The sequence below is a fragment of the Camarhynchus parvulus genome, chromosome 1A (assembly GCF_901933205.1).
Source record: "Camarhynchus parvulus chromosome 1A, STF_HiC, whole genome shotgun sequence".
Lineage (NCBI taxonomy): Eukaryota > Metazoa > Chordata > Aves > Passeriformes > Thraupidae > Camarhynchus > Camarhynchus parvulus.
In genome coordinates, this window is record NC_044586.1 from 30,784,568 (window position 1) to 30,811,956 (window position 27,389).

A 27,389-nucleotide genomic window follows, 5' to 3' on the forward strand; every position below is an offset into this window, starting at 1 on the left:
TTCAAGAATTATGTTTATATTATTCAAATATTTATAAATTAACGGTGAACTGTCATCATTATGCGAAACTTGTTTGGTTTTTTTTCTGGTTTCCCTTATTAAAAAAAATTAAAACCATCTAGCCCACAATTTATGCTGGTTTTGTCTGGTTTTGAACTTTTTTTACCGATAATTATCTCATCTGGAGAAAATTCGAAAAAAAGGTTTGGCTTTTAAATATAAAAATGTTATATACTGAAAAAATTACTTCATTCTTGCATTATGACAGAATGACACAGCCCACAAATCTATTTCAATGACAGTTTCTCTCATAGCACAGCAAACAGATATATATTCAGGCTGAATTCACTGACCCTTATCTTCAGGAAGATATGGCAGGACACGCTTTCACAACTGGCATCTTCAAATCATTCCTCTTCCAACACCTGGCTTTTATTTTGCAACACCACCACCCAAATGTTCTCTACACAGCTGGCCTTTTTTCAAAAAAATCCCCTGCATTAACTCGCACTTTCTTCCAACACATTTTCATATCCATATTTCTAATCAATTTTTGGTAGTGGCTTCTAAATGGTTGCATATATCCTCATAAAACACAGGACTATAAACCCTCTTTAATGCAATCCCAAGGGCAGTCTTCTGAAGTAACAGTTAATAGCATAAGTTAGCAATACTTTGAAGCATTAAGTGGAAGATAGGAATGGCAAAGCTGTATCCTGACTTTAGGTATGGTAATTATTTCTTATACCTGAGTGAACATCTGTGATCATTAGTTTTAGATTGCAATTTCTCAGAAGCAAATCACTCTGATTTCTTAAAGCCACTTTGAAATTGCACATCATTAAAATTAGGTCCCCCTTCCAGTTCCAAATGTGTGTTTGAGCTCAAAAGAGCACCTGTTAAAGAAACATTTGGCATCATAAAAATTGCAGCAGATGGGCAAGGCACAAGGAGGCACAGGGGTTGAATGTAGTATAGTATGTCAAAAGCACAAAAAAACGCTACCCTTCTCAGATCCTCTGTTCTAGTAAAGGACAACATACAGAACCACAGAATATGCTGTGGGGACCCACACATGGGAAGGGACCCATAAGCATCAATATCACCTCTTAGCCCTGCACAGAAACATCCTCAAGAGTCACACCATGTGCCTGTTGTCCAAATGCTTCTTGAACTCTGTCAGGCTTGGTGCTGTCACCACTTTCCCAGGGAGCCTGCTCCAGTGCCCAACCACCCTCTGGCTGAAGAACCTTTTCCTGATATCCAGCCTAAACCTCCCCTGACACAACTTCAGGCAATTCCCTCAGGTCGTGTCACTGGACATCACAGAGATGAGATCAGTGCCTGCCCCTCCTCTTCCCATCATGAGGAAGTTGTAACTGCAGTCAGGTCTCCCCTCAGTCTCCTCCAGGCTGAACAGACCAAGTGACCTCTGCTGCTCCGCATATGGCTTCATTCAAGGCTCTTCATCATCTCTGTTGCCATCCTTTGGATGCTCTCTAGTAGTTAAAGATCTTTCTTATATCATGACACCCAAAACTGCTCCCAGTACTCGAGGTGAGGTCACCCCAGTGCAGAGCAGAGTGGGACAATCCCCTCCCTTGCCTGGCTGGCAAAGCTGTGACTGATGCCCCCAAGACATGGTTAGGCCTCCAGGCTGCCAGGGCACTTACACCTAAGGAGGCTTTCACAAGGAGTTTGCATTTCTGGAATTAGCAATTGGCTGTAGCAGCCAGCTACTGGCAGAATAATATCAGCTTACCAAAAAAAGCTACATATAGAAAACACGACAGACTTAAATTTTCACAACTACTGACAGTATCAACAGGGGGGAAAAATGAGGGGAAAATTACTTATTTCCTTTAATGCACAGAAAAATTAGCTTCCTTACAAAAGACTTCTAGTATTTCTATTTAGAAAATTTTGCAGCCATTTTGCTGCATCTCTTCATGTTGACAGGCTTGGAAGAAGTCTGTTGATGTGAAGCAGTATGGCTTTGGGACTCACAAAAAGATTAAGCCTGCATTTTCAGACACGTACATTTGGGGTTCTTTTAAATACATTTTCTAGAAAAAATACTAGCATTTTAAATTATGTGTGTATCACAGTAATATAACATTAATCAAAACACTGTAACCATGCCCAGAGGATGAAACAGCAAAGGAATGCACCTGACAGACGGATTTATAAAGCTCTCCCTGAGGGTTTGAAGCTGTCTGCTGCACTACAAGCAAAACAAGTAACTGTATTAAAACATGAATTTATTACCCCATGGAGGCAGTACGTTGGTTGCTAACCACCAATGCCATGGAATGGAAGGTCACATATCAAAAAAGATTTTCTAAAATTTCACTTTTCATTACTCTGCCAAAATTTAGAAGAAAAAGTACAAACACTGCATTCAGTAAGGACAAAGGAAAGGAGCTATATCATCTGGTTGATAAGAACAATTCTGCTGATTAATACATATATTTGACCTGTACTGGTTCCCAAATTTTCATACACTCAACTTCCCAATCAATGCACTTTTTTTCCACCTTTACTTTCTCCCTTCTTTCCTTATAATTTCAGCAGATAGTCCAAAGACTTGGACTTAATTCTCTCATTCTAAATATCACACAGAGAAAACCAAACATTTTAATTAAGATTGGTATAGATCTGAAGCTAAAAACACTGAGCAATAAGGACTAAGTCAAAGAGCACTGTCTTTGTTAATAAATCTACTAATAAATCTCTGCTGCTTCAGAGTAAGGTTTTAGTCTCAGACTGAATTCATTTCCATTAGAAAACCAGTCTATAACTGAAGGAGATATCTATGCCAGGTAGCTCCTACACAGACATATCACCTCTTTACCGGATGCAGATCTGCAGTCACAAATATGAGTCAGGCAGATTAACAGTGAAGAAGTTACACTGACACCTGTATCTTCAGAATTTCACCTAATGATGCCAGGGGTAATTATCAGAGCACACAGGAGCCATCTGGGTATTTCAGAGCCTTGGAGACCAACCTGAGAGCACAAGGACACATCAACCCTTTTCGTTTCAGTGTGACCACAGCCTGCTGACAATGCGCCACACCATGAGCAGGGCAGTGCCAGGGCAGAAATGGTTATTTAACAGGATCTACAGCTAATATAGTACCAGATTGTATCGTGGTCTCTGCTGGAGCGCAAACAATTTTCTGGTCTGAAAATTTAAAAAAACCCACCTTTTTTAAATCCATCCAATTTGCATTTAGAAACCACATCTTCAAAATACATCAACACAGACCTATCAAACCAGTAATTAAAATAGAAATAGATATTAATTGTGCTTGGTCTTTTTTTTCCCAAAAAATTTGGGTTACATATAGTACCTAAAGTGTAACTGCAAGTAAGAAGTAGGATTATAGATATCAAGTAATCTGCCACAACTGCAGTGAGGACATAGTTTTATCTGAAAGTATCCTGGCACCGAGTAAGAAGCACAGTTTTGAGCAAGTAAGGAATTTTTCTTCTCTTTTTTCAAACTTCAGTATTAGAGATGAAATCCTGAAAAGATTTATTCTACATATTTGCAAAACACAAAGAAAATTAAAACTTTCCAAAGTTTACCTCTAGATTATTAACACTTCTTATTTTGAAAGGCCGGAGATGACAATAGTGCTAACTTATTTTGACTACAAGGTGTCCTGACAAAGAGAGGGCTCATAAAAACTTAGGTCAAATTATAAAACTAGCAGATATGTACCATCTGGCCAGCTTCAAATTTTGTGCACCAGTATCAGTCTAGTATGATCCAGCCACAGGCCCTACCCACTTACCTTGGCTTTAAATCCATTTTTGCAGTCTGTACCAAGGTCCCTAAAGTTAGCCAGCTTTTACAGAAGTTGACTAAAAAAATTAATTGTACTCTTCCAAGCAAAAATGTCACTACCAGAACAAAGATATATGGAGGGGGTGTGGTTGGGGGTTTTTTGTTTGTTTTGAGGGAATTTTTTAATTTTGTTGTTTAGGGAGATTTTTTTTTTTCTTTTCTACCTTAGTGTGGGGATGGTTGGTTTGGTATGGAATTGTATGTGTGTGAATCAGTAAGAGATCAGAGGACGTGCAAATAAAGCGAGGTAAAAATATATATTATGCAGGTACCTTCTAGCTGAAAGGTGTTTTGAACTGGAATAAAGATACATAGTTGGGTAATTTTTGTTCTGGAAGAAATCATCCTTGGGATTTTCTTTAAAACTAAACAGGATTGCATATTCATGGAATCTGGTATCTTTCAATCCATATTCTCAACCAGAATTATCCATGAACTGTCAAGTTCTTGGCTAACAACTCAGATTAGAAGAGGTAAAAATGTAGTTGCTTAAACAAAGAAACAAAGAAAAATCACTCCACAAAATCACTAATGCTGACTTTCCACAGATTTCAAATTACAAACAGCCAAAAATGCTATACATGAAATAGTCCAAAGAAGCAATAATTGAAGTTATAAAATAGGCATTTCTTCTGCTTTAAAACTTGTGAGAGCTATTTTGTGGTGATGTTTTCCTACTTTTAATAATGTTTTAAAGAGAAAAGTTTCCAAGTATAGAGATAGAGGTATAATAAACATATATTTTAGGAATAAACCATAATCCCAAAATCCCTACTAAATGAACATTGCTATTCCTGCAATCTCCATTGTACTCTACAGCAATACAAGCTGCCCAGGATACTTTTAAAACATGCAGACAAAACATGCAAAAAAACTGATCCATAAACCCCAAAGTCCTGTTTTCTGGGAGAGGAAGAATTTAGAGACTCAGTACAATTCTACCCTCTCTTTTCCCTTGCTCCCTCATTGCCTTTATTAATTCAGTATGTCCCTACACTCACTATAAAGACTTTGTTGCTATGGGAATTTATTTCCATATTTTATTGTCAATGAGAAAAACAAGATTTTGGTGATTAAATGTCACAGAAACTCTGACTTTTGTATAACCTAATCAAATCCACAGCCTTAAAAAAAAATCTGTGTATGTGTTTGAAAGTCTTACAGTTCTGATCATAAAAAGGTACATATGCTCTACCTGGCATTTAAATGCCAAGTACAAAAATTCTCTCTCCCTTATCCCAAAACCTTCTGGATAATTTTTAACATAATTTCCACATGTACACTTTCAATTAGTTTCCTAGAAACTCGAGAACAAAACATATTTTGTTTTCCCTTTCTCCCAATGAGGACTACACACAGTATCAAGAGATTCTTCCCTTTTGTAAGTGACATTCAAGGTTAGTGAGGCTGGAAATTCACCTTGCAGTAACTGACCCATAAAGACAGCTAGAAAATTGCAAGCATGGGTTCCTTCCTTCCCCATACTTAATCTATACTGCAGGTGGAAAAAAAATACATGCAATAGGTACAAAATATTGTTCAATTTCTCCAGTAAATATGCCAAAAAGTGTTTGCTGTCTTCTATCACTGGCTGTTTCCACTATAAATCTCATACACTTGTACTTCCCCCCTTTTTAATATTGTAACTGTCTACATAAGTTAATGTTTAGAGCCACTCACTAAGAAAAAGCATGTATGTAATCATTAAATCATTACAATTTAAATAAAACTGAGCATAATCCAGAAAGTTCAAAATTAAACCTAACATCAGAAAAGTTCTCCCTTGTGACTCAGGTTTTGTGTACGGTTCTGTCCCTTCAAAAGAAGTTCTCTCAGGTTTGGAAGCAGAGCTCATGTTGATGTACCAGGAATGGCTTTCGCTTGGGCAGGACTCTAGGAACACAACTGAGAATGCAGCTCTATACAATAAATTTGGGCAATGGTGTCAGAGGACTACAGTGCTGAAACTTAGATGACCACAGTTAAGATGCTCAAGAAGTCAGGAGCCTGACCTTCACACTCTCAGCAGCCTTATCTTTCCCCAGGATGCTGTAACAAACTGGAAGTCAGAACTCAGAGCATCCAGAAGCTGCACCTACTCCCTAATCTATCTGATTCTGATTGAGGACATACTGCCAGGTTTTTCCTCTTTTGACACTATGACTGTATGCCCTGACTTCTGGGAGTAAGAGGTTTAGCTTGCCATTTACCTGTGACTGACCAAATGCAATGGGTTCATTAGGTAAAGCTCACCAGGAGCTACAAGCACTCCACACTTCATCAAACCAGGACATTTAGGTGTCTACACATGACATTAAGAGGCCAATCTAAAGTACTTGTGATTGAACACACAGGCACGGGTATAAACTTTCTGTGTGGCATTTAACAAACATGGTCCATACCTGAGGAACACAACCATGAATGCATGCATTTTAACCATGGCACTAAACCAGGTTTAAGCAGAAAAGCATAATTCCTGAGGCAAATCTGCACAAAAGGAATTACACCAGGAAATGTTTAACTCATTAAAACACCACTGAGCTTTAGCACTGTACGGTGTTTTTTTCCATTCTGCGGCCAGTACCTGGTCAACTGACCCATGGGAGAAGCAGAGCCAGAGGGGAAAGGAACACGGTTTTCTTGCTAGTGAACAAATGGAAAACTGAAGATTGGCCAAAGCTACATATATTTCTTATCCCTCAAAGTTTGCAGAAACCCAAGTCCCCTTATCACAGCATAAAATACATTTAAGCATTAAGCATTGACTAACCATACCAAAAAGCATGAAATTTAACTGTTCTTTAATATTGCTGTCTTAAACAGGAATGCTTTCAGCTTCTGGAGAAACTGCTTTACAGAGTTTCTTTAATTAAGGAGCTAACTAGTCACTAAGATGAAGAAAAACCTACATCTATAATAATGCCTAATATTCTGAAACTCAGTTGTTAGACAATATGATAAGCTTGGTGCTTTCAATTGATTCCTTAAATATCACGAAAACATTAAAAGTTCGGAGAGTAACATTTTCGGATTTGTATTATTTGCAAAGATTTTGTAGAGTCAAAAGTAGTGAGGCCTCCAATACCCTGTAATTAAAAAACACCATGAAAAAGTCTTACTGTTGATGTCAGTAATTGGCATGTAACCTCAGAATGAAAAATAAGTGCTAACAAAAACTGTGCAAAGCCGTGGAAACTTTCTCACCTTGTCCCTCTTAAAGAGATCCCTTTTAAGCCAGGGAGAATGTGCTGGTTTTGTCTGGGACAGAGTTAATTTTCTTCATAGTAGTTAGAATGGGGCTGTGATTTGGATTTGTGCCTGAAACAAATTGTTGATGTCACAAGGATGTTTTAGCTATTGCTGAGCAGTGCTCACACAGCAGCAAGTCTTTTCTACCCTTCACACTGCCCCACCAGTGAGGAGCTGTGAGGGGGCACAGCCAGGACAGCTGATCACTGGGATGTTTCAGACATAAGGTATCATGCTCAGCATTTAAAGATATGGGAAGAAGCAGGAAGGGGCAGATATTCTGAGTGATGATGTCTGTCTTCCCAAGGGAAGTGCATGAGAGAGCCCTGCCCTCCTGGATGTGGCTGACCACCTTCCTGTCCATGGGAACCAGCGAATGAATTCCTTGCTTTGTTTGCACACACAAACAAAGCTTTTGCTTTACCTGTCAAACTAACTTTATCTCAATCTCTGAGGTTTCCCTTTCCCCTGCCTAAGGGGAGGGAGTGAGCAAGCGGCCGTGTGGGGCTGAGGTTAAACCACAACAGGGAAGAATGGAGCAGCACAGTATACTTTGTATGCCACCATGCAGCATAATCTCATGCAGGACTAAAGAGAATAACTAACTTTCTCTGGCAAACTAACCTCTCTGGTAAATTGAAGGTTCTCCACAGTTCCTGTAAATATGAAAAGCCATCTCTCTTTTTTTATTTACTTATTAAAGAAGACTTTGCCTTTTTTATTCTTCTAGAGAAGCATTCTCAAATACGGGCTCCTAAATATTACTGTAGACTTCAAGTGGATAGATAAAAGTAATGGGGATTCCAATGAAGATATTACAGATTTAATATTAAAATATAATCTGTATTATGCCAGTGTCAACAACTTCAGCAAGACATCTTATGATTTTTCATTTTCCACAAGATACAACTCTGATAAATTTGCCTTAAATGCTGTATTTCTGTCATATGTGATCCATTCCAGTGGTTTAAATCACCCCATGAAAATATTTTCAGGAAACAACAGCTATTTATACATATTGAAGTCTAATTCAGTACCACTCCACAGACATCACAGGGACCTGCAGGAGATCAATATCTCTGAGAAGATAGTGGAGGCCAATCTTGCTTTTCTTATTTCAGGATCAAATAGAAAAGCAGCAAGGAGCTGTGGGAACTACAGGAAACAGCAGTATTGGCTACTTGAAATTATCAAGGGAGAAGTAAACTGGAAAAAGCTTATTTTTTCTAGGAAATATCTGGTGGGGGGAGTGATGTTCAAGACCACACAGGCCTCATGCTGCTGCCATCCAGCAGAGTGAAGAGAAAAGCATCAGGCTGGCTCATCCCCAGATATGAGCAATGTATGCACAGGCACATTCGTCTCACCATTTTCAGCATTTTGTACAGCTCTAAAGCTGACAGGAAAATTAACCCCCAGCTGACTACTGCAGAATGAGAGATGCTAGGGATAAACAGGGCCCCAGCTGGAAATGGAGCCCCCAATCTCTTCCAGAGTTCTTGAAATGCTAAGGGTTACCAAGCCCACAAATTGAATATGTAACAGCTCAGTGCATTTGAATATGTGACCCTTGTTAGGCAAAATGAACCCCGTGAAAGGTGAAGTCATGTTTTGAAGCTGTAAGTTATTTATTATTTTTAACTGGAATAAAAGTAGTCTCTATGAAAAGCATATTTACTAAATATCTCAGTCCAAGGATGAAGTCTGTCGTGCAAGGGAGTAGCTGCTGCTCTAACAGTTTAAACACTGTAAATACTATACTTCAAAGACATGGAGACAAGACTGGACCATGCCCACCCAAAAGAGAAATAACTTACAAAACAATAGGTTTCCAAGCAGTTGTGCCAAAATATCAACACCCCTGGGTAAGTTCAGCATAATAAATTCCTTAGATGGTGGAAAATGAGCAGAAAATAAATCATTGAGTTGGATTTTAAATAACAATGAAACATTACTGCAAAACAGCTTAACTTGCAAATGGAGAAGAGATGAGCAATAAGCAACACTGACTACTACATTACGAAGGCTTCAGAGCTCCTCAGAAGAGAAGAATAAAACTGCAAATTTAAATCAAGAGCAGCATTTTGTTTTGACATTGCTTTTCAAAGCACAATAGTTCTGAAAGTAGCAACTTCAAAGACTAAAGAATGCAGAAAGTGGCCTACTTGAAGTTTAGAGTGCTCTCAAAATCAGCAGCTTTATCTAATGCCCAGTAGCATATCACCCACAACTAAGACCATTCCAAGACCATAAAAGAAAGCAGAGTTTTATAAAACATGGTTTGGTGGTTGACCACGTCATCCATGGAGGGCCCAGGTTTATATCATTACCTTAAATAAAATATAGGCCTCCAATAAATTTGCCTTTTACAAAACAAATGCTGTTATAATAGCACAGGAGGCTAGATAATGCATCCTGCAATCCAATTTGTGGTTCATGTTAAGCTATAGACACCAATAACTAATTCCACATGTAAGACAGACCTCCTGGAGGGAGATTTTAATTAAATATGTGATGGGAAAAGATACATTTCCTTATTTTGGTATAACAAACTCCCTGTACTAACAATATGTTGATCTGGTAAAATGTTATTGTATTTTAGCAGTGCAACATCAGTAGAAGTTACATCTGGTTTAGTTATTTTTGTACAGCAGTTTGTATACATCAGCCATAGAGCAATAAATACTTCATCATTACCATTATATTTAAAATGAGCTTTTAATGCATTTGTCCATCTTTTTAACTGCTAATGTTATTCAGATATACTCACACTTTAAAAAAACCAACAAAACAACCAAGCAAACAAAACAAAACCTAAAAAACCCACAAGATGAAAAAAGAGCAGCATAGCAGGGTTTGTATTAGCTTTGTACTATTAATTGGACAGAAGACTGTTGATTAATGCTTCTGCACTCAAGCTGAATATTTTAAGTACAAAACAATTAAGCCTTTGTATTTGCACATTTTCTGTAATAACAAACTTGATCACAGTTCTCTCCCATATTTAAGCTCCCCCTCACAGTCCTGTGGTTTAACTTACACAACTCCAGCTGCTGACAGGTACAATCTCTGATACCTATCACACCTGACAACTCAATCTGCATACCTGCTGTGCAACTTACACTGGAAATTACTCAAGGTCTAGAATCCTGAAAAATGAAACAAAAGTTTAACTTACTTTCACAATGAATGCTTCACCCCAGTAGAACAACTCTCAATAACTCTAATTTCAGACAACTCATTTACGATTGCAATACATACAATTCCATCAAAATCTTCTGACTCAAAGACAATGAATACCTTCTGTATTGTCAGTCAATCAGAATAAAATACAGCTAACCAAATGAAATGGAGTCCAGACTGACAACTTTTCCAGCCAGAGTGAGAACATCACAGGCAGACAGGAATACAAGACCTGGCAGCAGAAAAAAAATCAGCAGCCAAGTTCTACTGAAATAACCAATACACAAATGACAGAGAAAAGAGCTGGATCGTTTAATAAGTGTCTACAACATAAATTTTTAAGATGTCTCAAGAATAGCTTCTAAATAAGGGGTAGCATTAATCTGCTCAGCTAGTGGTCCAGCTTTGCAGCTACCTTGTTTAGAATCCCTGCCAGTCTACTCAAATTACACTGGGATGTTTTCATGTTCTCGATCCGATAAATCAGGATACACATGGTAACCGGCTTGAGTAGTAGCCATCACTTTTTACCATTGAATATTTGGCCCAAAGATAAAAACACAATGGAAAAAAATAGGCTGGTCACACAATACACCATATCCTACCATCAGCTGGAGCATTCTTCAAGTTGCTTGCACAAGTTCATACTTAACTGAATAGTTCATACTTTACTGAATAGTTTCACTATTCCTTAAACATAAATAATTGGGTCTCAGTTTCCCCAGTGGTATATTCTAAAACATGTCATAGCTTTCAAAGTTGAAAGCCATAGTCTGGCAGCATACAAGCCCAGATCCTTAACTAGCCACTCCCCCAAATCCACCTCTCTCCATCCCTTGTTTCTGCGCCCACGCTCCATCTTTCCTCTCACTGCTAGTCAGTACAGCTATTTGTTGGGCAATGACAAGGCCTGATATAACTGAACTGATGCAGCTTTAAAGTAACTCCTAAAAGAAGTATCTGGGATATTTGGGGTGAGGGGTGTGGTGCTTAAAGGTTTTGGGTTTTTTTTTACCTGCACTCCTGCATTTCCTCAGTTCAGTTTGCAGCACGGCCTAGGAAACAGCTATATCAGCTCAGCTGGACAGGGCTGAGCTAAAGGTTAGGCAAACTGAAAGGGATAGGAACCTTTCTACTGTTCCATTACAAAGCATTCAGTTGCTGATTACTTAGGTAGTACAGGCGTGAGCTAACCAACTTTTAAATTATTTTCTTTTCTTCCTTGGCTCCATTCTACACTTTTGCTCTCCATCACACTGAAATTTTGTAATCTACATCTCACTGAAAAATTTGACAACACACATCCAAATGAAACGCTGTTGTCCTTTTGTCAAGACAGTATTTTTCTAAAAGACAGTAATTTCACTGAAAATTATGTATACTCAGCTTACTCATTTGTACAGCAAATGCTGTAAAGGACTCTTGATTTTAACTGGGGTTTCTGGGTACCACTAAAATATACATAGGTTTTTGACTGGGAAGCTAGGGGATTTGGTGAGTTTTTTTGTTTGCTTATTTTACTTGTTTGTTCTGGGGAAGAACTTTAAAAATTGGAAATACTTATTTTATTAAGGCAATAATACTAGGTGAAGAAAAAAATACGTGTCAAAGGCATGCACTAAGTCCTGTGCATCTCTGTTAAACTAGAACAATAAAAGTTTTATCTTTGCCTCAGGGAGCAAAGCTGATGATATCAGCTGCCGAACTTGCACGCCTGACCAAACTAAGCTGAGTTTGCAAGATACAAGAGGATAAGAGCACGAATGAATTCTTTGCAAAAGGCAGTCAGATATCCAGTGCTTGACTCAGATATCCAGTGCTTGACAGCAAACAGAATGAGGGAGCTGCTGGAAGTAAGGAAAGTAATTGAAAAAACCCATCCCCAGCATCAAGTAATAGCACTGGCTAATAACACATTGTTTAAACAAAATGTAAAAAGACAAAGAAAAAGCTCTTGAAATGTTCTTTCAGCAGTAAACATCTGAGCTTATTTCTGGGAGTCGACTAAACTACTAAGAATTACTGTGTACTCAAAAACACATTTAGCACCTGTTTAACAGTGACTGGTGCCTCACAAATAGCTTACTGCAAAGAAGACTCACCTTGTATAAAGCAGAAATGATCTGATGCATTTTCAGTCGATGAAATACAAAGATATCGTACACAGCTGAAATGGCCAAAACAGTCACTCCTTGCTCCTTCCACAGCATGCTGCATCCTGCACACAGCCCTGCTCCCAAGATCCAGCCCCAAGTACTTGGTGAGGAACCTCTGGTAGAGCAGTGCTTCACGTAACACATGAGGGAAAGCAGAAAAAAGAGGCAGGCTCCAATATCTGCCCTCCCTACAATCCCTGCTACAGCTTCCGTGTGGATGGGATGAGATGCAAACAGCAGGCCCGCTATCAAGGTCCAGTACCCATCGCCAAAGAGAATCCTGGAGAAGTTTGTGAAAAGGCCAGTGACTGCAGCATGTAAGAGGACATTTACAAGGTGGTAGCCCCATGGGTCCATTCCCCCAACAGCATGGTTAATGCGGAAGGAAAGTGTGCAGAGAGGTCTGTAGGACTTGTGGCTCCCACTGTGAGTAAGCAGTGTCCCCCAAAAGTCGTTGTAGAAGATATGGATCCACGGCGTCTCGGGTAAAAGGTCCTGGTTTGTCTTGATAGCTCGACTACAAAAGACAAATAAAAACTTCATTTTAACAGAAGAAAATGGCTACAAACAAAAGGCTGTGAAAACGAAATCACACTGCTACAAGAAAAAAAAAAAAACAACTGGCATTGCTTTGGCGCTGCTTCAATTCAAGTTTGGAATTTTAATAGGAGGTGTTAAGAAACTACATGTCTATTGACTTCCTTCTAGAGCAAAATTTCCATATAAATTGGCTTTTAAAACATTAGAAACAGACATTACACTGTTTCTGTTAAATTAAAACACCCTTCAGTGACATTCTTCTGAGTCTAACCCAGGAGTAATCAGTTAAGATTTGATGAGTTATAATTAAAATGTAAAAGAAATATGAAAATCTTGCAAACGTTATTGTTGAAACAATGAATCCTCCAGTATATTCAGAACTAAAACTCCAACTGTCCTTTTATACTGAAATTTTAATTTAGATTTTGGAATAGATTTTGCTAGCATAGGTAAACAATAAATATAGAAGTTGTCAGGAGTGTGCAATTTTCTGCTTCTGGACAGTGCCTTGTTTAATTGTCTTGAGCATATTTTGACTTACAACATTTTCTGCAACACCTTGCTGAAGACAGACAGCAGAATATTTCACAGAATATTTACGAATAATTCACAGAATATTTACGAAAATACACTTTCTTTTTAAATTTCTTGTATTTCCAATTGAGGGGAAAAAACATTTTTACATTGTATTAGCTTATGAACTCAAGTCTGTCAGCTTGATTAAAAAAAAAATGCTGCAGCTTTCAGCATTTATGCTTACAACCACACTGGCAAGAACTCATGCCAGCCTTTAGCAGTCTCCAAGTCTAATTCGTTACTGTAAAAATCTGTCTCCCATAGTGTTCGTACAAATCCAAAGATTTGCATTTAAAATTTATGCAGTGGGAGAAGGTGTGAGACCTGCTTAGTGCAAAGAGATGACTAGAATTTAATTAGTTACTTGTATTTAAGCAATTATTTAAAGATGCACTGTTGTTACTACTGAGCTTAACTCATTTAACATTTATTTTATTAGGGTAATTAAGAATCCAGCCAACTCAAGACTCTTCTATTCAAAAAACCAAACAAGAGAGATGATTTTTATCTCATTCTCTCTTCAAAACCCCCATCTGCCTTACCAATAAATACCCTCCTATAATTAATAATTTTTCAATTCAGACGAGGAAGGGAAAAAAAGGTGTGAAACTCAAGCCCACATTTAAAATGCATGACTAATTCATATTCCAATACTCCCGTCACATTCTCCATTTCCTTAGAACCTGTGAGCAAATCCGTCCCCCCCCCCTTTTTTTTTTGTGGTATTCATTTCAGGAATGTTGTCTTGTTCTGGGATGAAAAATACTCAAAACTGATATACTGCACCACAGAACCTCCATGCAAATACTCCAAATACCACACAGCTCAGCATTTCCATTGTCCAGAGCATCCTGCTGTAATGCTTTCAGACACGCTTCCTCTCAGCATGTCCTTTTGTCTCTGAGCCCACAGAGGTCATAGAGAGGTCAGCTTAAATCCTTTAAAGATATAATGATGCTTTTTAGAATATTTTAAAATTTTCATTTTGATTTCTGCTTATGCAGTGTATCAGGTTGCCTGTATTTGTTTTCCCAACCCCACACACATTTTTCTCATTTTAGTTGAGTCACAAAAGAACAGTGGAGAAAAACAAGATTGTTGTTCCCACATTATTTATCTTGTCCTTCTGTGTTGTCCTTTCTTGAAACAGAATTCCTCTGTTTGTGATTTCCATTTGTAGTATAACTCTCAGAACCACTATCAGAAACCAAGGAATTTGGCAAAAATAAAGCAGGTGTCAGGCAAGACAGAGTCCTTTCTTTGAGAAAAACATAATATATTAGACAACAGGCTCCCAAAGACTAAGAATGGCTATCAGATGTCAGGATTTAGAGTTGAAACCCTGAACTGCCAAAGTGTTTTTTCTTGGGGAAACAATAAAAAACAAGTGGCAACAACATTGCCAGCACAACCACCCTCCTCCGAGGCAAAGCATTCTTCTACAAAGAGCCCAGACAGTTCCCAGGTTGTTCCCAGGAAATGGTAGCTTTCAGTATTTATTTTGCCTTCTCTCTAAGGTGATATTTTTCATGCAGCAGACACTCATATTGAACTTATCCCCACCAAAAGTAAATTGTGTGTATCATAAAGAAACCTAGTGTACATTCCAAAGGCATTAATTCAGTCAAATCTTATTCACAGCTTTAGCAACAAATTTCATGAATCCTTGATCCTTTTCCGTTTAGACCTGTCCATATTAAAAATTAAAACAAAGAAACACACAACAAAAGAAGTCCTGCACACAACAAAAAAATCAAAAGGAAGCCCTGAAGATACAGTATTGATCAAACTGTATTTGGGTACAGAGTTCAGCAGGCAGTTCTAGAATACTCCTAGTTTCTTGCACATGTAAATGCTACAGATTCTAGTACCTGCCCATTGCATGAAGAATACAGAAGCTGACAGTTCCACCTTACTCAGTGTTTAGTCACATCAAATGCTGTATTTTCTATAGATCAAAATTTTAAATAAAATTAGAATTTATTTCTCCATGGTTTCCACTTGGTTCCAAGGGCATTAATGAGCCTTGACAGCCTTACCCCCTTCCCGAGGTTCCCACACCCTGCTCACATTCCCAGGACCTCATGTCAGGTCTCCAAAGCTTTCCCCAATGCTGCCCAGGACCCCACGTGAGTCTCCCAAGGCCATCAGCCCCTGCCCTAGGGACACCTCAGCAGGGCCAGTCTTCAGCTCCCCAAGCCCTACCCTGATATGGGTCTTGCTGAGCTGAACCTGTATCCCAGCCTGTCCTTGTCCCCAGGGAAGTGCCCAAGGCCCAGGGCCTGGGCTGCCCTGGCTCCTGGCTGTGGCAAGGCTCTGTTTTTTTCGCTAGTTACTGAATCACCAAGCCATTTACCCCGCTTGGTCTCTAGTTCCAACAGAAATTCTGAAACCAGCACCTCCTTGGCGCAGACATCTTTTATGAAAAATCCTTTCCTCAGGATTTTTCCTCCTGAGAAGCTGAGAGGCCTCAGGAACAAAATGTAAACAATGGTTATCTGCTGCTGTGGAATGCAACAGGTGGATCTTTGATTGGTCCATGTTGGTTGTTTCTAATTAATGGCCAATCACAGCCCAGCTGGCTTGGACAGAGAGTCCGAGACAGAGCCTTTGTTATCATTCTTGCCTATTCTATTCTTAGCTAGCCTTCTGATGAAATCCTTTCTTCTATTCTTTAGTATAGTTTTAATGTAATATATATCATAAAATAATAAATCAAGCCTTCTGAAACACGGAGTCAAGTCCTTGTTTCTTCCCTCAACCTAAGACCCCTGTGAACACTGTCACACCTCCTCACTCTGGTAGCAGTGCCAGCTTGTCTCCAGTAAAGCCTCCTGTGCTAGCAGCCACCCTCACTTTCTGCAGATAGAAAATTAAATTAATTGCTGGCTCTGGAAGAGATTCTGGGATAAAGGAAATTACAAAATGCCGTATTAGCCTTGCTTCCAGCTTCACTTACAGTTTACCTTGAGGTTATGTCCCACAAATTAGTCCAATTCCACTAATGGGCATAAGAGAACTCGTGCAACTCATCATTCTTCGCCAGAGCTGCAAACTCTGCTCTCGCTAAAAGGCAGCAGGTCACCTCAGAAAGTCTTTTCTCAAAATTCCAACACAAGTGGCATTTTACTTCCAAGCAGCCTCTGAACAGGATTGCACACTCAGGCAGGAAACTTGCTTTCTTCAATTTGCAATGCCTGCCCGTTTCACACATCCCTGGAGAATGGGCTATCTTATTCAGTATACAACAAATGGACATGCTGGGGGCAAGGGGAAGGTAAGAATTAGATTCAGTTATCAGTCCTTCAGAAACAGAAAGCTGAAGAAAGAAAAAAATTGTAAAGACAAAATCATAATTTCTAATCCTTGAAACAATGCTTCTGCCTCCTGCCATAAATCACATATTTGCCACAGGTCAGTACACACCTTGAGCACGACTCACTGAGCTTTTATTCATCAAACCTGAAAATGCCAGAGATACATTCACACGTGCGCATATACATGCATACGCACACAAAAAAGTTCCAGATGTTTTCAAAATTATATATGTCCTAAACTTCTGCGCTGGTGTTAAACTGATCCAGGTGTTAACACCAGGGTAAAAAAACAGATGTGACATTCTAAAGTGATTTAACAAGTTAAGCCTTATATTCAGCTTCAATATTGCTAATGGTCCCCATATGCTGAAAATTGCCATCAGCGTTTGAAGTAGACAACATATTTTAAAGGAAAAGGAAAATTCCCAACTGTGCATGCAGGAAGCCATTGACCAGACATCTCTCACATGAAATAGATAGTCAGTGATGGACTGGCAACGTTGAACATGGAGGTTCATCATTGTTTTTCCTCAGTCATTTTTAAACAGTATTAATTTAGTGCTTTTTTCTTGAATAGCAATGGGAAAATACCCTAGGGTATTTTTACAGTGGGTATTAATGAGACACCCTGAGGATGCTTTCAAGACTATATGTTACTTATATAGACAACAAGACTGAAAACACAGCCAAGAGCCTACTTGCTTGAGTACAAACAGCTTCACATCCCCAAAACATACAGCAGCCAAGTAAATCCTGCAGACTACTTAGAGGTTGTTAGGCAGGTGGTGGTCAGAAAGAAGGGAAGTAGAGCTTGTCATACTTGCCTGCAGACTACTATATATATATCTAAACCCACACATATATTGTCTGTATTGACAGGATAAAATAAAAGTCAGAAAATACCACTTAATATGCAGAGATGTCTTAAGAAAGTAATAACTTTAGGTACATGAAAACACATTCATCTAAATGTTTAATTATAGACTCTAGGGAACTATTTGCCATTCTGGTAGAATTCTGGTGACAATTATGTCTGACATGTATATTAAAGTTCATCTTTCTCAGTTGTTAAAGTGGAATTTACCTTCAAATCCAGCAGGTAGTAAAGTTTTACCCCATGTCACCTCACAAAAAAAAAAAAAAAAAGGACCCACCACAAATGACAACAAATGAACATCACGCACTTCACTCACTAAAAAAAGAACACCCAAAAATAAAACCCCAAACCACAAAACTCTATAGTGTGTATCAACTAGGGACACCTGCAGGAGACCAAAACCTGTGCATCCTCTGAGTTTCAAGTTGCAGCTTTTGGTTTGTCTTAAGAAAAATTGTTCTTAGGTGAATCTCTAAGGAAAATCTAGTAATTCAGGTGTTTTCAGAAAGGAAATACTTGGCAACAACTAGCTAAGTGACATATAGGATACTGAGGTGCTAGTTGGCTTGTAGAGTGGGTATGTACATACAGATTGACGGAAACACCTAGGATCAAGTAATATTTTAAACAAATTAAAGGAAAACATAACAACACAAAAGGGAAATTAGCTTACTAGAGCTTTGCATCTAGTTTATTCCTGCCAATAATATGGTCCTTTTCTAGTTGTATACAAAGAGCTGAACTCAGAGTTCAAACACTGAAAACAACATATAGTTTTAAAATAATTTTCCTATCTTATGTAATTACTAGTGAAAGCTATTAACTCTATACAGAGTTAGTACAGGATCCCTGGAAAATATGTTAACATATGATTATATTAATTCTGTATTTTGGACTATGAAAGTAATTCTACAGCCAGCTTCAGTTTAGTACCAGAACAAACAGGAGTTACAAGTAACAGGTCTGTAAATAGTGTCTTATTTCTAAAACTTTATTGGATGAGGCTTTCCTGAATTAGATATAAGCAGAGTGGAAAGATGGATGAGTGAGACAACTGTAACTACACCCTTAGATGATTCCAATCACTGCCAAAAACACACACAAAAATACTAAAGAAAACAAAACAGTAAAATCACAAGGAAAACCAGGAAGAACACAAAGGTTATAGTCTTATACCACAGTATAAAGACACACAACTTTTAAAGATTTTTCTGTACTGCACCATGTCTTTTAAAGAAATTGATCTTTTAAAATAAGCAATAACTTGTCCCTTGTTTATTTCCACCAATGACTTTATCTGCTGTGGTTTGTCTGCCAGCGACTGGCTATGATCCAGCAGCCCATCAGCTGCACATTTCTAAACTTCATAATTTTGCAACTAAAGACACAGGATGTTATTCAAAAGAAGGAAGTGGTGGTGGCAATGCTTACATATAATACTGAGGAATTAGGAATAATAATAATATTAGGAATTGCTTTAACTACATTGAAGCATGCTGCATCTATTGATTTTCTTATTGACTAAGAGAGCTTTGAAATCTTTATGTAACTAGAAATTCAAAACATTTTGGTTACAAGAAAGTTGAAATGGCCTTAATTTTTTTTTCCACCCAGAATATAAATATTTTAGAAGCTAACCATAAAGGTTTTGAACTCCTTCTCTATTGTATAAGCCTTTCCATTTCTATGTATATCCTCCTATGGGGAAAGAATATGGCCTCAATATTAACCCTAAATGCACCTCACTCCCCTAAGTTTAAGATTTCGCCTGACATAACAAACACTAAAAGATGGACTATGTGAAATTTGAAACCCTAATTAATTCCAACTGCCTGATATTGTATTATTTGATTATTCATGCACAGATTAAAAAAAACAAAACACAATGGAGGGAAATGAAAGAAGTAATTAACACCTTCACATGCTGAACAATGGGACACCATCAGTGTCCTCTCCAGAGGATGCTGATAAAAACATATGGGGAAGAACAGCTCCTGTCTTTGCCTCTGCTCCCTGAGTTTCCTCACTACAGCATGTACCATAGGTCTGTGAAAAGATATTTTCATTCCTGCATTGGAAATGCTTCCTGCTATTCTCACAGCTATTTTATAGGCTAGCTTCACTCCCAACTACACCCTGCAACACAAAATTTCTAATTGCGTTCTCCTGAAACTTCAAGATACTTTGTTTTTACCTCATAAATATTCTTTCAAACATACATCTGAAGTTGTTCTTTAAAACATTCTTCTGTGCCAAACAACTGCCTGGCAATAATTCACAAATTGTGTATTTTATATATGTATGTAATGTCAGCTTCTGAAGCATGGTTAGAATACACAGCTGGAACCCCTACTGCCCTTTTCAAATCTATTTTAGATTATAAAAGTGGGCCCAGCAGGCCTTATTGGATTTATTGTTCTGCAGTACAATATGGCACCACATTATTTCTCTTCCCCACTTCCCACTGAAAAAATTAAACATAAATAATTTTTGTCACTCATGACAGTAAAAGGATAGATATTCAAAGGCTTGAGATTTTAGCAATTAGAGTAAAAATGTTGATTTTCTTTACCCAAATTAAGAGTATGAATATCAAAGTACTTTTTTGACAGGTCACCTTCTGAATATACATAAAGCCCTTCCAAGACACACACATTTTAAGCCATTATCTGAAAATAGAGACACACATACTATAGCAGTATAAAAAAGAGTTTATCAGTCATAGAACAGTCCAATGACTATTCACTTTTCTGGTTTTTTTCAGTATGTGGCACACTGTGGAGAAAATTAAGTTAAGCAATTTAACTTCAGAAAAACCATTTTTTTCCACACTTAATCTATTTTTGTAAGCGCATTTTCAGGAAGTTTGAGGAGATTGTACAGAATTGTGCCTAAGCCCATGACTCTTACACACTCTCAATTAAAAGCCTGAAAAAAATTTTAGGTTCTAATTTTGATTTTTATTTTTAGGTAAGCATTGAAGAGAATAACCAGGAACACGTTCCCATACAAATACAGAAATAATAAGTTGAGGGAAAACCACTGAACCACAACACAACATAGAGACACTCTCCTTTTCTTATTTTTTGAAGGGGATGAAGGATAAAGAAACGCAACAGGGTTTTAGTGCATAAGTTTCCTTCTTCAAGTCTTTTATTTTAGCAGTAAAACAACCCTTCATTAACAAGGGCTGATCTAAACTTAGCTTTACTGGTTTAACTGAAAAATATTATTCGAAATCTAATCAGTGAAAACAATTTGGTGCATGCATATCCACAGAGGTCAATTTAACCTTCACGCTGTCTTTAGAACTCATATTGAAGAAATATTCATATTGGTGGAGAGGGGAAAAAACCTAATCACAAAAAAACCCAGCTATCCGTCGTCATGTTCATGTTATTCACTGTAAGAATCAAGTGATTCGGAGAACAGTCAGACCCACCTTGACTTAAATTACCCACAGAATTGCAAGTCCAGACTGTGCCACACTATAAACTATCAGATACATGCTCACTCAAAATTATCACATCACCAAGAAGTCTCCTCTTCCCTCCCTCCAGCCCCACTATAAGATACATAAATGCATAAAACTCAAGTTCTGACACACATCAATTGTACACCCTGTATCATTTTTCCTACCCAAAGGGTATAATGTTAACAAATTTGTGGGGTGGGTTGTTTGAGTTTTTTTTAATAATACTGTACAGGGGGTGTTTTTTTTAATAATACTGTACAGAATAAGCATTTTCCATTTAGGCTAAGTCTGTTTTGGTATCTGGCAAATATTAATGCTGAAGCTTTAAAAAGCTATTTTGTATGACAAGAAAGTAGAACTCTGGCATATTGTTGCTTGCAGTATTGTCCATTTTTAGTGTAACAGCCCTCACACGCTATCCAATTATGTACATAAAAGGTTGCCCACAAATATATTAGCACAGTATAAAAGGTACTGTTTTTAGACAGCAACTTCTGCTTAGAATCTTTTTTCTTGAATTCAGTCTGATTTAAGAAACCAAACAGACACCACTTGTCTTTCAAGTCACTACTATCTTCCTATCTAGTTTATCAGCTTGCTTGATATGCAGGCAATGGTGATTGTAGTCATAGTCCCATTTCAAAGGCGGATATTAAATAATAATGAGGGCAAGGGAATCCTCCCTGAGGATTACCAAAATTTATTCTGTGTCAGCTACAAAGTCCAGCTACACTACCATGAACCATGAGATGTACTGCCATTTCGGTGAAATAGTCTTGAGGAAACACAAAAAGCAAAACAAGTTTAACTTGATGGAAAAAGCAGCAAGAAATGTTAACATATAGTTGAGGCTTACATTTCTCTGTGATGACAGTTTACTCACCAGTGAATCAACCAAAAATTTCAAGTATCTTCTTAGAGGATTCCAAATTTTAAAAAAATGCAGTACTTTTCCTTCCCAGATGCCTATTAATCAAAATTCCTACATAATATATAGAGGGCCTAAAATCTGGTTAGAAAGCATTTGTGATGGAGTTAGACTTTACCTTCAGCCTTTGCCACAGACATGTCAGTCAAATTCCTGTAAGCATTTTTATAATTTTATATTTTTAGCAGGGGAAAAAAAAAAAAAGGAACTTGCTACACTTGCTACAGACTTATGTCAAAACCAATTTCTATGAAAACCAAATTCTCACAAAAAAGTAAAACAACCCAGATAATTAAAACCAATATTTGTTCATGGGAAGATGTATAACGTCTTCTACTGAATAGAGAGACTGTTTCAGATAGTCCTGAAACAGGCTCCCCAGGAAAGTGGTGAAGTCACCATCCTTAGAAGTACTAAATAAACAAGCAGATGTGGTGGCACTCTGTGGAAAGGTTTAGTAGGCATGGTGATATTTCACCAAAGGTTGAACTTGATGATCTTGGAGATCTTTTTAAACCTTAATGATTCTCTGAATGAACTACATTTTTTCTACTCTTCAGCATCTTTACAGAGGGCACTGTGGGATGCCCTTCAAAACGTACTTTAACAGAGCAGATGGCACCCACTCATTTGGAAAGTGTGAATCCTACTGAAAAAGGCTGAAATTACTTTTACTGATTTGTTTCACCTTTGTGCCTCAATAGTTTATAGAGATGCAGGGATTCACAAGAGTAAAACAAGTTTTGTGGCATGCCATAGCAACTGTGAAACACTAGAAATTGAAACCATAGCAATGTTTAAAATCAATTATATTTTCTCTGAATTGCTTGGTTAGCGCACCCAGCTGGCAAGCAACAGTTTGGGAGTGACATCAAGATAACTAATCACAGTTATTTTGGAATAAAAATGTGCTTTACAGTTACCATTATATACTCTCGAGGATTTTACTGGATGCAGTCAAAGATTGAGGTAAAAAAGCAGGAAATGACAAATTAGTTGAAATATGTTATCAGAACACACAGGATTTCTGCTATATTAGTTCACATTGGTATTGGAATAACCTGCACTTCATGTCACTGAAACCAGTAGGTTTTACAATCAACTGCAATTGGCATAAGCTTTTATAGCCTTTCTCTACACATTTTAAACTTACAAGCATAAAAACAAAACAACCAAACCCCATTCCTTTATATGTTTTAGAACAGCTATCAGGAGGCAGACAGTTAGCAAGAAGGATCTCAGACAGCAATTCAGGTAAACTGAAGCCATTACCCGAATCACAAAACTGATCAGCCTTTCTTGACAATAAAACTAGAGCTAAGTCAAGCTGAACTACAAAAGCAGAAAGCTTTTAACTGAAGCATCCCAGATTTTCAAGTCTCTCTAGTTCTATGCTAGCCAAGCACTTGCACTCCTCTCCGCTAGTGATTTCTATGCTTTGGGGGTTTTTTTTTCCTCCAAGCAGCTTTATGTCACGAGCCATTCTATAAATGAAGGTCTGAAGATCTTCTGGAAGATCAAAACAATCTTTAACTGCTAGGCTTAACTGCCCACTCTAACATTAAAGTACAACCACCCCTGACAGCAGCACAAGAGAGGACTGCATTTTTTCCTGGCAGATGAGAGAAACCCAAGTGCCACAAAACATTATGGTATTTCATAACACTGGCCTGTAGACAATGACAGCTCTAAGTTCTGCCTAGAGAGACCCACAGAGGAAAGCTGATCACACGCAAAGGTTTATGAAAGCTTAAAAAAAGTAAGTGGTTTGTTTCTTTCAGTAGTCTTCATTAAAAAAAAAATGGTCCATGAGACTAAAATTCATGCAGCATTTTATCACAAGAGAAATTGTACGTTATCTTTCAAAATCCCAGCACTGCTAAAGAACAGTAATAATTTTGCTTCTCTCGCCAAAGCAGGAAGAGTGCTTGAGATCACAATAAAAAGAAATTCCAAACATGGGGGGAAAATCACAGGTAGATTAAGAGAAGAACATGCAACTCAGTGCAATGAAGCTGACCCAAATGAATCAAAGAACAGGCTGCCTTGGAAAGGTCAGTTGGCACTTTTCAGATTTCAAAAAGAAAAAAAACCTAAAACATCTTGCATTTGTTGACAAGGCAAATATATTCTCTTCAAGTATCTTCTATCCATATGTGAGAAGACAAGAAATGCAGAATTTCACCTTGGAGAGAAGTAGCTTCAAACTCACGTCTGAGCTTGAAGTGAGATTATTTTCTGCTAGGGCACGAAGACATGATATGATATATAATGCTGTATGATATTATATGATATATGATGATATATAAAACACATGCTTTATGTACCATTTTAGAAAGCGTAATGGTCCATTTGAATCTCTACATAAACTAAGCAAATACTATTTCCTACAAAGCTAGGGGAAGTTTACCTCTTCAGAGTTCGGGAGCCCTATGTACTGTCTTCCCTAGGACTGTAAGCCACTGAAAGTTTCCTGAAGAAAATTATAGTTTGCTAGGCCATATAAAACACCAGCATCTATTATTTCCGTATAATAAAATCAACCTAGAATAGTATAAGGAATAAGCAGTTTCTGCTCTACCAGACATGCTTCTCTTTCTGGGGCTCTGCATTGATCTTGCTGCAAAATAATCAGGAATTTGTGATTTATTTCTTACCACAGGAAATTAGTTGTTTGGAATAATACAATGCTGTGTATGCATCGTAAACTTCCCAAGTTCCTCACATACTGTGGTACATAGAAAGAAACTGAGAAATTCATTATGACATAGCCAATAAATAATTACAGCTATGCAACCCATTTGTACCATCCACTAAGACAAAGTGGCAGCAAAGGCCTATGAAGGTCTCACTGTAGGCTGCCATGTTCTTTCAAGGAAATCTGTAGAAATACTGAGACAGTAAGATATTGCTATCCAACTTTTTAGAAAAAATTACCTGGATGATGAACATAATCAGCCATAAACACGTTATTCAAATCAACTTCATTGCCCCTCATAGTTCTTTCTTCATCTTAGTTTTTTAGGACAAAAGCATGCAGAAATTGTTGTGGAACAGAGGTAGCTTCTGGCTCATAAGAGGTGCTGGGAGTCCACAGGAAACCCAAAAGCTCACCATCACGTTTTCAAGCTCACTGGGAGATGCAAGTCCCACCCCTGCAGCAATCTAACTGGGAACTGCAGCAGCACTGAATATGAGCCTTATTTCACTTATTTCAATTAAGACATTCAACTTAAATCCCAGCCTTACAGTGAATGCTTAACATCAACTTCTAAGAAAGATAAAACAGTCTTTCTAGAGACACAAGCAGCTGTTAATTTAATATTACAGGGCAACAAAACAGGTGAAAGTTTTTAATTAAACAGCCCTTCTGTAGGCTGATATTCTGCAATTTTATGTATAAATCAAGCCAGGTGACTTATTTTGTGTAAGTCTGAAAATAATAAAATGGGTTTCAATGACCTCAGAGATATATATGCTTATTTGTGGTTATGGCCCCAGGCAACCCTGAAATCAGTCATTCCATTAAGTCAGAAGCATGGCACAAAGCCAAGCTCCTGTAAGAGTTAAAGGTCTTGCACATACTTCCTTTGTATGTTTATTTGAATAGAATTGTGACTTTGGGTTTTGGGCCACCCATCACTTATAGACCTCCCATAACATTTAAAGGAGCTGAATCAACTGGATCTTAGCATATACCAGTTATCCTTGGGACACTAGCTCTTTAAACATGATGCAAAATAATTGAAAATTGAAGCAACAGGGAAAAACATCACAACAGAGTTTATCTGGAGATATTTTAATGTGTATATTCCTCTACAGATGAGTCAGGCAACGTTTTGGGGATGGTTTAATTACAATAGTAGAATAAAGAACCTAAATGCCCTTACACAGCCAAAAGAAATACACAAATACAATAAAACAAGAAATAATGGTGATAATTATCACAAAACAAAGGAAGTAATTCAGGTCACCATACTGGGTTTTTTTGCGGTCTTTTGGGTTTGGTTTTTTGTTGTTTGGGTTTTGGGGTTTTTTAATAAATAAAATAAACTCTTTTTTCCCCTTTCTTCTCCTGAATCACGAAAAGAAGCCACAAGAGCTAACTCATATTATCAGGACCACCACAATGATGTAGGGAAATCAAAAACAAATTAATATTTGAACATTCACAAATAACAGTAGTCTTAGGGGCACCCTGCTAACTGTAGAAACATGCAATCATTTTCTCATTCTGGGCTCCAGAGCCCCCAAGGTAATCATGAATTACTTTTTCATTCAAACATTTTGGTAATTTTTAATTAAGGGAGTTTTCATAGTACAAGACAACATCAGAATATCTTATTTTACCCTTTACAGCTGAGGGCTCTCAAATAAGAGAAACTCACAAGGAAAAAAAGCTACGTCAAATGATGAGCAGGAAGAAAGATGCCTCACGCTTGTTATCACATATAACAAAACCTATACTTACTGCTCTGTTTTCTTGATGGTGATACTGCTATCTACCATAAAGAGTACCTCTCAAAGACAACAAGTGTCACATTGACCCAAATAAAGAGAATGAAGTTTTTAGTACTTCCTAACAGCAGTCATCCTTATCCATTCTAAAATACATGCCCCATGTCTATATTTCAGACTGTAAAGAAAAGCCATCTAACAAAAGAAAGCAGCAGGAAAAATGTACTAAAATAGGTCAAAATTGTGAGGATTTTTTTCTTTGAACAGGCACCATAATAAAGATTGGCAGGTACCAATTCCAGCAGTACCAGTTCCAGCCAGGTCAACTACTACTTTGAACAGTGTGCAATAAATTATACAAGTGTGACATAAACAGCAGTTCCTCAATTACAGTGTCAGACAGTTCAGTGCCTGCATCTGAAGTTTCAATTTGACTTCTGCATGACTTCTTACTAAATGCAAGGAAGGGATTCAGTGCAACTTTCAGTAACAATAAATATCAATTAATAAAACCAAATTATTATTATTACAATTATTAGAGCAACTTTTTTTAAAGTGCTCCTTTCTTTATGGCCTTAAATAAAGAGAGGGAAGTATTGCCAAGAACAGCAGACACTCTGAGTTCCTGAAACTCCATCCTTCCTGGCATCCAAAAGACTCCTACAAAAAGATAATGGTTGTTCCAAACTGAATTCCACACAGTTCTAACATCAAATGGATTAACTCAGAAAGGAAAGTTGTTAATTAAACACAAGCTAAAGACAATGCACCT

The 27,389-nt window shown here is 37.7% G+C and overlaps 1 protein-coding gene across 1 annotated transcript in view; it reads right to left on the reverse strand.

The window, feature by feature from the left end:
- The window catches only part of TMTC2 (transmembrane O-mannosyltransferase targeting cadherins 2), a 239,156-nt gene that overhangs the window by 124,687 nt on the left and 87,080 nt on the right, over window positions 1–27,389 (reverse strand). The window contains exon 2 of the mRNA XM_030959447.1: window positions 12,393–12,963. Coding sequence (XP_030815307.1) covers window positions 12,393–12,963 — 571 coding nt within the window. The remainder of the gene's footprint in view (window positions 1–12,392; window positions 12,964–27,389) is intronic.